At 34.2% G+C, this 15,540-nt stretch overlaps 1 protein-coding gene across 1 annotated transcript; it reads right to left on the bottom strand.

The window, feature by feature from the left end:
* Positions 1–4,403: 4,403 nt before the first annotated feature.
* LOC129298535 (zinc finger protein ZAT10-like) lies at positions 4,404–5,566 on the bottom strand. The gene has a single exon (XM_054936955.1). The coding sequence runs from the start codon at positions 5,432–5,434 to the stop codon at positions 4,628–4,630; it is 807 nt and encodes a 268-aa protein (XP_054792930.1). The 5' UTR covers positions 5,435–5,566; the 3' UTR covers positions 4,404–4,627.
* Positions 5,567–15,540: the final 9,974 nt, after the last annotated feature.

The raw sequence follows: 15,540 nt of genomic DNA, 5'->3' as shown, positions 1-15,540 counted from the left end.
GTGAAGCAGGATCCATCCCTCACTGCTGATGTCTTCCTTTCTACCATGCAGAGTCGTATCAGTTCCAACCAGAAGCAAATTGATTTCCAGAGAAAATGCAAAGAGTCAGGAATCAGGAAAGAGAAAGACAGAGATAAAGAAGAAAGGGGTACGTAGTACGTAGTAATTATATGTTAAGAATCTTGCATGGTTCGTGGCTAATGGAATATCCCACGTGCATCTCAAGCAAAACAAAAATGCGAATTGGATGAAAACTGAATAATTGTGCAGTACTTAATTTATTGAGGCTATATTCTTCCATAGAAAGTGAACAAGATTATTTAAAATATGTTTTATTATTATAATAGGTAATAATTTAAATATAATCTACCAATATTAGTCGGGTTATTCTATTTATAATCTGCTAATAGACTTACAGTAAATATACTCAAATTTTATTGGGGTAATGAATATCATATATCAGACAATTGTATGGGGATAAACTTAAATGAGCTCTCTATTATTCTTATTTGAAAGGTACATAACAAGTTCTTCCAAAACATGTCCTGTATAAAGTTGTACTATCAGCCAGATACCCCTACCATCCATGCTCATTTCGTGTGTTTAACTCTCCCTAATATGTAGGACTTTCAAAAGAAGTTGGTTAGGGAAACAAAAATTGTAAACTACTTTGGATAATAAAATGTCCTATATATGCTCGAGAAGGAAAGGAAGGCATCTGCAGTTTCGCTATTCTTCACTTCTCTCTTCTTCATGTTTAAAAGTTTCAAAAAAAAAAAGCCATTATTACTGGATATCTAAGCATATGTTACTTAGAGGAGCAACAATTACTCCTTTCTCCTTGTTTTATTTTGTTTTATTTTATTTTATTTTTGTTTTCTCATCAGAGTCCAAACTATTTGCATATTGGGCGCTTTTTTATTAAATTTTCAGCTATCACATCAAACATAATCTCAATTTCAAAATATGTGGTATAGTTGACTAATGACTGTTGCGATGCTACAATTGAATCTTTGGTCAAAATATTTCAGCTCTCTGACGAGTAAATGCAATTCATTAGAATCAAACTGGACTAAGTGAATTTAAATTCGAAGGAGGCATGAATATGTAAAGTACACAAAAATTACAATATATTGAAAGATGCTTTTTTTTTTGGTAATAATAGAAAGATTCTTTTAAAAAAAAATAAAATCAAGCATGTTGTTTGCGTCTTCAATCAACATGTTCTGAATCGGTCAATGTTCCGGAAATATGGGGCCTGAAGAGTGGGCTGAATTTTATACTTTTCCCCTTGGTCTGAACTTGGCCCATCTACAGTGAGTTTTTTTTGGGCTGAGCCCAATGCCAACACGACTAATTCCATTATTTTTTTTTTTTTTAACCAGCTGACTGATTCCATATATGATCGTGCAATGTGCACGTGCTCTTTTAATTGATTATTCTTTCAAATTTTGACCGAGAACGAAAATAACTACTAAAAACGACAGAATATAAAAGAATGTCTAAAAAGACATCAATTGTAGAATTTGTAGTGATCCTCTTCTTTACCATTCTTTTTCGGAATATATATATCTTCTGTACCTTTGATTCAATGGTTATAAGAAATTTTGAATTAAGATTTTAAAAATATAAATAACAAAAGAGAGTTGTAGAATAACGAAACTTCAAACGAAGTTGGGAAGATAAGAAAGAAAATCCACCCAAATAATATTCATAGAAATTATATTGAGGCTTCCTCTCTTCTTCTCTCGCACGCACAGATTTTTTGATTTTATCTCATAATTTATTCAAGGCCGTCTTAAAAGATTTAATTTCAGACAATAATGAACACGTGGGACATGCGAAAAAAAAAACCAATGCCGAGTAGAAAAATGGACTAGTCCTATTCGCCTTGTTTTATTTGATCGATCGGCTGATCTTTTTTTTTTTTTTTCATTTTTCCTGGGACATGATCAGATAAATTTATTTCGTATAAACATACACACAAATTAAACAAGACAACCCATTTCATTTGTTTATTTATACCAACAAGACAAACCAGTTTAACCCTCCGTAATTTTTTTAAAAAAATTAATCTCGGATATAAAAGTATCTCACAAATTAACAGCAAAAACGCAGGGTTTGCACGTTTATGATGCAAATGTGAGAAGGAACAAAACATTGCGTGCCATCCAGGGCTGCAAAAAGTAAACGCCTGGCCCAGCTAATTGTACAAGTGAAATAAAAGGAAATTAGGCTAATTGTACAGGATAAAAAGTAACCAAGTAAGTGTGACATATAATGCCCTGGCTTTGACGTTCATCATGCATTTCAACGATGCCAGATGCGTTTTCCGTAAAGAAAGAGTAATAATAATAATAAAGCCAAGACAGAACAAGTCCCTTAGATTCAAAGCGTAACATTTTATGAAATATGAATGTGTGGTGTTTTCTCAAATGCTCTACTCATAGATGGCCATACTTCTATCTACCCTGGCTCTTCTTTTTTAAAAAAGAGCAAAAAAAAAATCCTTTTCTCTCCTATTGCCTGACAAATAAAACGCGGCCGTCTTCAGCAACAACGTGATCCAAAGAACCTGGACACAACTGTGCAGCATAGGTTAGCTGAATATTAGCTCAGCCCACAGAGGAGGAGGAGGAGCAATTCTGATTCGTGGGTCAAATTATTCACCCATCAACTTGTCAGCTGTTCATTTCTTCACTTACAGAGTTGCGTATGACGTGAACAATTAATTTAACCCTTTTATTTTACTAATTAATTAAGATATGATATTCCGATCCTTGGGTTTATAGTGAATCGGTCATGCTTGTGGCTGTGGGGCCCAAAATACGCCAGGCCATTCTCTTTGGTGTTGGAAACTAAGAATCTTCTTCAGCCTACTGTTTCATCCCTCCTCGGGAGCGGGCTCTTCCAGTTCGTTATGCAAGATCCTATGTGCAGCTGTCATTGCTCTTGTGGGGATCAAATTGAGCTTCTTTGCCTTTCGTTGATTTCTCAGTTCTTAATTAAGGTTGTGTGCATGCATCTTGCGTTTGTTGTTTATTTTTGGCTTGCGTAAATTGCGGGTGTCATATACGGGCATTCTGATTGTGATTGCCCTGCTTGGGAGACCTGGGTTTCATTATGCATCATTTGACGTCCCTTTTTCATCTCTTGATGAACCCGACCAGGATTCCCAAACTCTCCAACATTGGTTGATATTTACTTAAGAACATAAAACATCCACGGAGGTTGCTTACAAAATAATCCTACAATTAAAGACGCGCAGTGAATTATAAATACATGACGAAAGAAACAAAAACACAAAAAATTACTCACAAATGAATGGCACGTTATCCTGTGAATCGGTAAATCCTTCTGGAAGTGGAAACTGTGGAACGCGTGAGCTAAAATTACAAAACGTGTGTAGAATCTTTTTCTGTTTTATTGGACCACAAAAACGTGTACAGAGTCCTGAGTCCAAATTATGGTAAAATTCCCAATAGATCATAACCACAAGTGTGAACAAGGACGCGTAGGTTGATAAAAGAACAAAAGAAAACTCGGTTCTTGATTAACACGCAAAGAACATAGTCGAAATTGTCGAAAGAATATATGCTTCTTTTTTATACAATTGACAACAAACTGGCCTAAAATTGGGCACATGCCTTGCCAACCAAATACACCATGATTTCCCTTCAATTTTAAATGTCGGGTACCGCCCGGTGCTTATCAATTAAGAAGACTCCCTAAACAGGGAGAGTAAATTTGAAAAGGCCTGGCGATAACTATGAAGGAAATGAAGGACACGCATGCCATTACAAAGCAACAAAAGTTTGAATTCCTTTTCCCACGCATTAAAAACGCATCCATTCCCCTTGTAACTTGTTCCATGTAATTTGGCGTCTGGCCATCTTACCACACCGTTGAACGACGCGGCACGTCACTTCCATTAATTAGAAAATTAACAGAGCCCGCGTTGGACGACAAGCAACGACAAGTAAATCCACGCGTCCTCGTCATCGACCCACCTCCGTAACCTCGAGAAAGCCTCCAAAACCTCGTCCTTATCCTCGCCAACCATCCTCCATTTGCTCTGCTCCTCGTTATTTCTATTTTAGTATTTCTCTGATTTTAGCTAATTGCTAATTTCTAAGGTAACCGGTTTTTTTTTTTTTTTTTTACGGTGGGGAGAAACAGCAGATAGCGTGCACTTTTTGCGTGAGGTGGTGGTAGACGCTGGACACTGAAGGAAGCTTTGCACACTGTACCAACAGTAAAAACAGTCAACAACGTGGATAAGCACCAGCACTTGCCCCACCCTTCACGCGAATCTGCTCTTTCATCACGGCGTACGTTTGGCGGCTCACACACAGCACCCGCTCATCGGAGAAAAGAACAACATAGACGCATGAAATAGGAACTAAAATGAATTTGAATTCCCATTAAAATAAATAAATTGAATTTCCACTGTCAAACTACAGAATCCAAACCAGCGAATAGGATCCGTTACTGTATGTACAGAAACAAATGAATCCCGAAATGCCCCAACAAATGAAAAATTGAAATAACAAACGAAGAATTTGATTCAATTTGATCTAAATTCCTAGTGATCTAATTCTGACCAACACATATGAATCGTGGCAATTCAGTGATCTTCTTCAATTTTGGGTGCCACCAAAAGACGCGGCTTTTTAACTGGCAGAGGGCTCTCCACTTCGTCGTCCCCGGGCGAGAAGAACCTGGCCGAAAAGTCAGGCAAAGCGGGAAGGTTCAGGTCGAAGTCACGTTGGCTGTGGCTAACGGTATGGGTGGATCCCACTCCTTCCGAGGCAGTGACAGCGCTGCTACCGCCGCCAGCGGCAGCAGCACCGCCGTCGTAGTGACATCGCTTGTGACCTCCGAGGGCCTGTCCGGTGGGGAAGGACTTGTGGCATATAGAACATTCATGGGACTTGCCCCCTGGGTTGGATGCAGTTGCCGTGGTGTTTGCAGATGTACTCGTGACGGCGGAGGAGGTGGACTGATCTTCCCCATGACCGCCGCCCGCAGTGAGTTTTCTGTGACTGGCCTTGTGTCCTCCAAGAGCCTGGTAAGAGGAGAAAGCTCTGTCGCAAACAGAGCATTTGTAACTAAGCTTGGGGGCGGGGGTTGGATCTGGTGCGGACAGCGGTGCCGATCCGGATACAGCAGGAGGAAGATTATCCTGAGGGGAGCTATGACGGTCGGATGAGGTGGGATTGGTGGGGGAGACGGCGGGGCCGCTGCGAGCCAGCATGATGAGGCAGAGAGCGAGATACTCTTCCTCCGTGCTGCATGAGGAAGGATGGTCAAGACGAGGACGCCTGGAACGCTTGCGCTTAGTCCACGATTCCAAGGAATGAAGATTAGAGTCCAATTCGAAAGGGAAGGGGGGAGTAGCGGCGGTGGGTGACTTGACAGCTTCCAGAGCCATGTGATCTGAACTCGAAGCAGGAAGAGGGGGAGATAGAGTTAAGATTTTGGAGAAGCTGTTTGTATGATGAGCTGAATGGTGAATGAGTTGGAGTGAGAGTGAAGAGGGGGGCTTATTATAAAGGGAAGGGGAAACAGAGGGTTGGGGAAGTTGCGTGACAAGTGATGAGAAAAGTAAGCGCGGTGTGTGAGTCATTGCATCTTAATTTAATCATATATAAATATATATATATAAATGTTAACAGAAAGAGTACTGGTACAATGCAACATGCTAGAAAGCGAGAGTTTTCTTGGTGGCTAAGGGCACTTTAGTCGGTCAAACAAAGTGTGTTTTTTTTTTTTTCGGTTTTTTTGGGAGAGTGAGAGTGAGAGAAGTCACTGGGGAGGACCGAGCGGAGTTGGAAGCGAAGACTCGTTCTGAGTCAAAATCCACCAAAAGGGGCAACCAGGCTTCTTTTTTTCTTTTTTCTTTTTTTTTTTAATGATTGAGTTCCGATAGTAAAAGTTGAGAGAGAAGGCGGTCTGAATGAAAGGGCTGGTCCACAGCAGCCGGCTGAGACTATTCCTTGTCAACATCCATCGTTGGGGTCGGAGGCCGACCTTTTAAAAACCGAGTAAAGTTTGACGACTTGAAAACGGATCAGTGAGGGCTGCATTTACTGGATTAATATCCTCCTTCATTCATGTATCTCAACAATTTAACGAATCAGACACTACTAGAACACCGCCATACGGACGGGCAGTTCCACGCATTGCTTATGTTTGATATGAGATCACTCGAACAACCCACCCGGATTTCTCGGAGGAGTGGTTTTCTGTTTTTTGTTTTTAATTTTGTTCAACTTTCGTTCGATGCATTTAGCCTCACATTTATCTCTCAAAGTGACATACTGACACCAGCGCCATTATCTTACCATTTATCTTCCCTCAAGAGATAGTATGGAAAATTGTTACTATATGATTCTCGATAGTTGATCCTGAATTTAAACTGTTGCTGATTTCATTTCACCCCCCTTGCGTACCAAATTATCTTTTTAACTGATCGCAATTCAATTAGGTCCACGGAATTAACTGAATTGGGAGTGCGCTAAATCCCTTTAATTTTTATAAAGGTAAATGAAACGGCAATATTAAACAATTAAGTTAGCGGATTTGCCCGGGCAAATGTGTGTGTGATTGAATTTTTACCAATTGCATGGCAAATATATGCCCGGACAAACTCACACCTAATACCTAACGACTGCAAAAAATAAAAAATAAAAAATACATAACAATAATAATCTTAAAATTTGTCGTTACTTGTTTGACTGCGAGCATTTTTCATTGATGGTTAATAAACAGGCCTTAAATTAATGCATGTAAGAAGCCTGTGATCAAAATGAAGAGTACAACTGGAGATCAAAGTTAGCAAGCTAATCACCAAGTGGAACACCGTTTGAACAAAAGGGGATGATCAAAGAAGTTGATAGAATTAGGTGGCGAACGCGGAGGAAAGTGGAGGGAAAATTCAGGGGCATGGTGGCCGAGAGGAGAAGTTGAAATTGAGTGTCTTAGAGTGACATATATTCACACACGTGGAATCATGAGTCGGCTATTGAGTTGAATATGTATTTATTATTTGAAGTGCCAGATCTCTATTTCACTTCCCATTGGATTTGGGTGTTCTGGTGCTGCGTGGAATCATGAGTCGGCTATCTAGAATGAATATGGAACCCTGGAAAGGTACGCGAAGCATCCAGTTCAATCCAACGCCAACCACACATGCACTTCCTTCTAAATGAATCCCACCATATATAGCCTCTTCTCTCTCTTTTGTGTCTCTCCCGAAAATTTGAGCCTCTTCTTGCTCGTTCTGGTGACACGCGTGTCCTGACGTCATTCGAGTGTTAAGTTTGACCCCCCCTTTTTAAAATCCATTCGAGTGCGTTCTATCAAAGGTCAGGAATAAGAATACATTTTAAAAAACACAGGAAGAAGAAAGCCAAATTAATTACTAATTACTCAAGCTAAAATAAAACAACACTAAGCTCGTGCACACTTGTATTTTCTTAGGTAAGGTGATCGAAGCAGTTCAGTTGTACACCATGCGACTAATATGATCGAACGGAAAACAGGATCGATCCGCTTATATGTATTTCTGCTCCTCAAGCTGTGTGCTTGGCAGGGATTCGTGGTGCGAAGTGCGAATATGTAATCACCAATCATTACACGTGATAAAATTTGTAAAAATATCGGTTTCTCATGTTCATAATTGCATGTTGATTTATTTTTTGTAAAGAAAATTCCATTTATTTAGGCGGCAAGAGACAACTCACGAGTCCCTTTCCGACGAGCCATACTCGTAGCTGGAACAGTGAAAGTGAAATGCAAGGGGTAGGGACGTGTGGTTTCCGCGCTAGCGGACTGTGTTATTCCTATTTTTATATATTGATCCTCTGCCACCACCTCAAATGGGTTAATAATATATACTCTTGGATGAAAAATATTTTTAAATAAATATCACTTTTTAATAAATTAATTATTTATTTTATAATTAATTATATTTTTATATTTATTATTATTTAATATGATATTTATTTTACTTTAAGATAAATATAAAGTGATTTATTTAATAAAAATATTTTTTTAAAAAAAGTAATAATTACATTTTAAAATATTAAAAATGCCTCATTATCAATATTAAATATATATATTTTAACAATATATATCTCTCACCAATATTTAATCGAGGATGGAAGAAAAAATTTGAATTGCAAATTTAGCGAGGTGACTTGGAGATAAAATAAAAAAAAGTTCTTTCTGCTTTATAAATAAAATTAGAAGAAGTATTAATTAACTAGAGCAAACAATTATCGTGAGAAAAAATCGTAAACCACGATGTTTTTGTTTTGGTTTCCTGTGTTTTGTATTGCGTATGCAGAACCGACTTTTGTGAGCCTTTTCTTCGAAGTTTTTTATGTGCCAAGCTGCGTCAACGGCTTTAATTATTTTGAGAATTAAAATTGTATTGCCAATCATTAAACATATAATAACCACCGAGGTCGAGGTTCAGCCTATGTACCCTATGGATATGGTGATCCCTGTGATACCCTACCTCCAATGGGCTGAATTTCGGTGAAAATTATGGAGGGCGACCTTAGATGTAATATTAATTGTGAAATTAGTATTAGTTGATGGCCGGCGATTTGCTACACTTTGCACGACGGTCGGTATAATAAAAAAAAAAACTATAACTTTTATTCCCTATGCTTTTTACATAATTTTCTTTTAACTGTTCCTACACTTTATTTTTGACATTATAAGTCTTTATAATTTTCTCCATTTACACTTTAAGTCATTACACTTTTAGAGGGATGACGATGTAGCATTAACAATATTAATTATGTTAATATAAATAATAACACTATTAATTATATAGTGACATGTCAGTTAGTTACTCGTGTATTTTTTTGGGGGGGAAAGAAAGAAAAGTTTATGTATACTCCTTTTAATTTTTATTATAAGAAACTTTCAACTATTTCACACACTTTAAGAAAAGTTAATTTTTTTTTGATATTATAAAAAAAATGATGTGTACTTTCGTTTTTATCCTGACTCGAAATAATGATACAACTGTATTAAATACTTTCATGATAATAAAAAAGAATAAAATTAAAAAATAGCTTAATTATTATAAAGTGTTTTATATTTTGAATCAAAAATTTTTTCTAAAATATGTCTTATAAATAGGATTCGGGGGAGTATTTTTTCAATAATCAAAAAGTGAAAAAGATTTCTCCCAACTTCAAATCTGAATAATATATTTTATATACATTGAAAAATAATAAATCATCCTAAATCTAATCTCAAACCTGACTTTGGAACACAAAATAACAAAAAAGCACCCTGAACCACAAAATTGTAACAACCCTGAAAATAGACATGTGATATTTTTTTTATAGCCTTAAATCTTACTTATATATATAATAATTATTACTTATATATATAATAATTATTAAAAAATACACATAAGCTTTTTTCTTTTTTTTCTTAAAAAAATACAACCAGGCACTAACTGACATGTTATCATATAATTAACAGTATTATTATTCACATCAATATAATTAACACCGTTAATACTACATTAGCACCCCTCTAAAAGTGTAGGGACCTAAATTACAAATGAAAAAAATTAAAAGAATTTAAAACATCAAAAAATAAAATATAAAAATTAATAATAATAAACTATGTATAAAGTGCAGAGGGATTGAAAGTTATCGTTTTTGTAATAGAAATTTAATTGAGTATATTTCTAAAATATCTGTTTTTTAATTATTTTTTGTGAAGTTCAGTGCATTGTTATTCCATAATAAAAGGCAGCGACAATGATAGGGACTGAAAACTGGTCTCCAAATCCCAACTTGGAACTCTAGTGCTTCCCACTCTGTAAATCACGTATCGCCCCATCTCTTTCGGCTTTGGCTGAAGCAATCCACTTCAAATTCAACTCTCAGATCTTCTTCATAGCTCGTCACCGAATTGATTACACCGATTATTAATCATGATCATCATCACATGGGTCTAATTAAGACAGTCTGTCTAGTATAGTTGGATCTAGTAGTAAGTTGATGAATATAGATTTTCAAAACTGGAGGTGTTAAAGGAATAATGTGAACTTACATTTTAAAAAAAAAAACCTAGAAAGGTGGAGCCTCATTAATAGTAATATATATAAATTGAAGGTGGATTAGGTGGCAGGCGAATTGGAAATGTGCAGGGCCTTGATGACCAGAGGGTGAGCCAAGAGCAGCACGTGATAAATAAGTTGAGTAATTACTTCGAATATTTGAATGTATAAAGTTGGATTAGGGGTTGTTTTGGTTTTGGATAGAGGCCCCACAGTCGAAAGGCAATACTGACTCGGACTGCTAAATAACACACAGCATTCGGTCCCAAACAAGCGTCGGTTTTACTGACTCGGACTGCTCAACCTGGATCCACCATCCTGCTCCGAATAAAATCGACTGACTAAATTGCAAAGCCCAAAGTAAAAACGTGGGATTCTTCTCAAGGAACCTTTTCAGCCCGAGAATGGATGGGTATTGTTAACATGTAAAGCAGGACAAAAGAGTGCGCATCGTTAGCTCAAACTAAAATTATATAATAAATACACTCCCTTGTGTCCTTGTTATCACATATTTATAACATTTTTATCTAGATTAAGAAAAGTTGTAACGTGGATTTATCTGTCCCAAAAAATATTCAAGTGTTTCAATCATACCCTTGTAATGTTCAGTTCTTTATGAAATATATCATGAGATGAGACAACGACTCAAGCCATGAGATCACTATTAAATTCGGGAGATGAAAAAAAAAAAGAAAATTATTTGTTATTCTAAGGCAACACCTTATAAACCTGACGAATATTACTCAACAAGAAGGGAAAAATCAAGGTGGATAGGCAAGTAACGCATCGCAACGTGTATGGGGGAAGGTGAGGGAGATGGGGTTACGATTGGGAATTATATGACTTGACATTTTGTACCAGTGATTTTTGTGGCAATCGTCGCGAACTTAGAGTAAATATATTTTAATTTAGTTCGTGATTGTACAAGTATTAGGTTATCTTTTCTGTCTTAATTTATAAGATGTTTTTATTTTTTTTAGAAAGATGTACATCCTTAAATATAAAATACATTGATAAAAATAAAGTTGTATTGATAATATTTTTTAATGTTATCATTATCGTATGTTCTATTTCTTTAATATTTTTTATAAATGAATTATTAAATAAATAACATTTTTGGAAGTTTATTTTTTGTGTTGAAACAATAAGGATACAAAACGTTTTTAAGATATATTAATGCGTGTGTGTGTGATTTTGTTCAGAAATATTTTATAAATTAAAACATAAATATTATTAGCCAAACTTATTTGCTCTTTGGACTCTGGACTTGTGTGTTCATGTGTTGTGGGTTCCCTGGAGCCTCACATCTTCAGCGAGTAGTGCTATCTTACCTGGCATTCTGGAAAGGTTGGAGATGCTCTCCATTCTGGCCATGTTGGTCCAAGATATTTTGACTTGTACTCACTTCAAGTACGAATTGAGTGGGGAAAAAATGAAATGTCAATTTTAAAGGTTAAGAGGCAAAAATACTTCAAATATTTTATGAAAGAGGCAGTGAATATTTTTACCTTTTAATTGAAGTAATGTTTTTCAAAAGTTTCCAAAGAGATGCAACTTTACCCTACCATTAATCTTTACTAACTTTGACTGTTAAATGTTACCTTTTAATCAAAAAAATTGACTAATGTGTCAACTGAGCTGGACTTTTACTCCTTCTTTCTCCCTCCCCCCCTCATTGTAACAAGCCAATAACATGTATTCATGAAAATCATTAGAGCAGTTCAAATGAGAAATCTAACAATAGGTAAGAGAAGGAATATGGAAACTTAGATAGGTTTAACAATATGTTAAATCACCAGCATATCGAAGCAATTTCAGCACCAATGGCAAGTCCTGAAACTTCAAGCTCTAGCTTGAAAAATGCTGATAAACTTATGAAAACTAAAACAATCAATATCAAATTTAGACGAGAAATTCAATAATAGATGGGAGAATCCCTTGTTAAGGCTCATCTAAATCCACTTGAAAACAACTATAATCAATTCTAACAAAATAAGAAAAAAGAAAACAAAAGCCATTTGATTATAGAGAGAGTGACCACTGAGACAAATTTCAAAGGTTCAAATGAACTTGAACATCCCCTAAACCTAAAGACTTAGGGTAGTTCAATTGTGTCACCTAAGCCAACATCATGTCTTCCTCATCTTCCCACACCACCACATACTCTTGCATGAACGCAGCCAAATGCATTCGGATCTATTGTTGCACGGCTACCTAAGTTGCTTTCATTGAGGTTTTGATCTCTACCGTCTAGCTTTCCATTAACATTGCAGTTGAACAAAGTTATCAACGTCCCCTGCTTTTCAAGCCGTCGCCAAGATATCTGAGAGGGTTGAGATGGGAATCCACTCATGAGCTTGAAAATTGACATAGACTAGGAAATATGCAAGCTTCAACAAAAGATTTTATGGCAGAAACAAGAGATAAATGACAGGAAGGACAAATCTCTATGGAAGAGGAAGGAGCTACACAAGGGAGGGGTTAAACTTTGAGGATGAAGGATATGACTGGATTATTAGGAAAGAGAAGGGGGAAGTTGACACACGAGTCTTTTGTTTCTATCAAAAAGTAACATTTAACGATCAAAGTTAGTAAAAATTAATGACAAGGTAAAATTGTATGCTTTTTAAAACTTTTGAGGCAATATTGTACTGACTAAAAAGTAATAAAACTTAGTGCTCTTTTTATAAAACTTATAAGATATTTTTATCTCTTAACTCTAATTTTAATTTTAGGTTAGTAAAATAACTTTAACTATTAAAAGAAAACTGAATTATCATAATATCTTTCATAAATTATAAATTCAAAGAAAGTATTTTTAAAATTTCTAACTAGGACAAGATCTATTTACTTACCTTTATATACTTAACATACTTTTATCGAATCAAATTAAGACATGTGAATTTTAATATGTTAATAATATTAATAATAAAAAATTATTATAGAATAAATAATTCACAATAAATATTTATGTCTTGATTTAATTGAAAACAAGTACCTTAAGTGTAAGGTTTAAGTTTTTTTTTTTGGGTAAGACTTATAAATTTAGCCTTGTATACTCAATACACTTATATCCAATTAAATCATGACAAGTAAATGTTAATGTGTTAATTAAATTAATAATAAGAATTTATTATATAATATATAATTTATAAAAGATCCACATATCTTAATTTAATATGAAATAAGCACATTAAGTTTATCAGGTTAAGTGTAAAAGTTTTTTTCCTATTAAAATTGTTGGGCGATTCCATCAATTTTGGGACAAATTTCCAAACTCGCATCATGTGAGTTCTCTATCCTGGCTACATCATTTTATGGAAACAATTCTTTCCAGGAAATTGAATGAGATGCTCAAAACTCCAACTAAAATGTATTTTTGAGATCTTAATTGCTTTCAATGAAACTGAGTCTGATTAGAGATATATATTAGGGCAAGACTTGTATAATTATCCTTCTATATTTAATATACTTTCATACAATCAAATCAAGACATGCAAATCTTAATGTGTTAATAATATTAATAATAAAAATTTATTATAAAGTAAATAATCATAATAGATACATATGTCTTTAGTTAATTAAAAACAAACACTTTAAATATAAAAAGTTAAGTAATTTTTTTCTTATATATTAACACGAGTCCTTTCCCCTTTTTTATCCCTTGTCCTCAAAAATAAAAAAGACATACCATTTTTTCCCAAGTTTTTAAACAAATGGATTCACTCATGCAGGATGGTGTACAGACTTAAAAGGCCCGAGAGATATAGGTCCGGCCCAGCATGCACACTTGAAACGAGACAGCGGCACCAGAATACCATTATTCATTTACTCTGGCGAAGGACAGAACAAAGATTCGCCAAACTTTAAAGAAATGAGCTGGGGTGGCATTTCGGTGAATGAATGAACTGGGATTATTTATTTGTGTATAACATCATTTATTATAAATTTATATTTTATAAATATTGATATAGTGATCAGAAATTTATTTTTTTAAAAATGAAAAAATAAAGAGAAAACGGAAACCAACTTTAAAGGTGCGGACCCAACAGGCTTTATATTGTATGCTTAAGATCCAACGCACTTTCAAAAAAATAGTAACAATAAATGCGTGCTTAGTTTTTTTGTTAGTTAAAAATTTATTTGACAAAAATTAATTTAATAAAATTTAATTATTGTAATAAAATTTATATTTAGATATATTTTTTTAAAAAGTCATTTTTAATAAATCAAAATTTGTTTGAATTATTTATAGTGAAATTTGCTTCAGAGTATACAATTATAAAAAAAAAAAGTTATGATGATTTTTACTTTTTGCTGTATAGATGTAATATACTTCCTTCATTTAAAAATAAAGATATCTTTCATCAAATCTCACTCCAATAAAATAATTACCTACTTTTAAATTAATTCTATATTTTTATATTTACCTCTATTAAATACTCTATAATAAATATAAAGTCAACATCAATAGGAACATTTTCTAAAAAAAGGCAATAATTATACCTCAAAAGACTAAAAATATCTTATATTTTTTAATGTCCAACTCCTCAAAAAATGCTTTATATTTTTAAATAGATGGAGCATTAGAATTAGAAATGTTTAAAAAATGTGATCAAATTTTCAAATAACATAACATTTGATATGTTAAATAATAAGAATAAAAAATAAATTTCATATATTAGAAAAAATTACAAAATAAATAGTTCAACATATATTAATATTAAAAATTAGCATGATTAATTGTTTAATATATAATATACATTATGGGCTCTAACTGAATCATGAATTGTATTCATCTCTCTATTAGTGCTATCTGCATGGTTAGTACTATCATCATTAGGGTTAATCATATTTTCAATTGAAAATATATATATGATGAAGATTTTAAATAATATGAAATTTTTATTTTTTAAACAATAAAATATATAAAATCTAATACATTTGACAAGAATAACACAAATGGTTTGATATACATTAATGATAAAAATTAGGGTCAATGGTCAAAAATGTCCTTGAAATACATACGAAGGGACACAAATAATCTTAAACTCAACTATGGGTCATTTATATCCCTCAATTTCAAAAAATCATTACTCCAATACATTAACGTTTAGTTAATGTGTGTTGACTGTTTGTTCATCTATAAGGCTTGAGATTTTGCATATTTAACAAGCCATATATGCTGGATTAATGGTTGAGTTGATAGATGTGTTGGTTTCAATATGTTACATGGCATTTTGTTTGGGAAAAGAAGAAATGAGGAGTACTAATAGGAATTTAAGTTAAAGATATGTTGAAGCAAACCAAAGAGACGTCATCTTTTGCATTTCTCCATCTGAGATCGAGTATGAGGTGCTTCTCAATGAGTACGACATCACAAGAAAATTTGGTGGGCAATTTTGCAGGTCCTTTGTCGAGTATTGGTCGAAGAAGGAGGG

This window comes from Prosopis cineraria, unplaced genomic scaffold (assembly GCF_029017545.1).
Source record: "Prosopis cineraria cultivar Desert tree isolate PC_DT_omini unplaced genomic scaffold, ASM2901754v1 PC2, whole genome shotgun sequence".
In the NCBI taxonomy this organism is placed as follows: Eukaryota; Viridiplantae; Streptophyta; class Magnoliopsida; order Fabales; family Fabaceae; genus Prosopis; species Prosopis cineraria.
The sequence above is the reverse complement of the archived record's forward strand: the minus strand, read 5'-3'. Positions and strand labels throughout refer to the sequence as shown.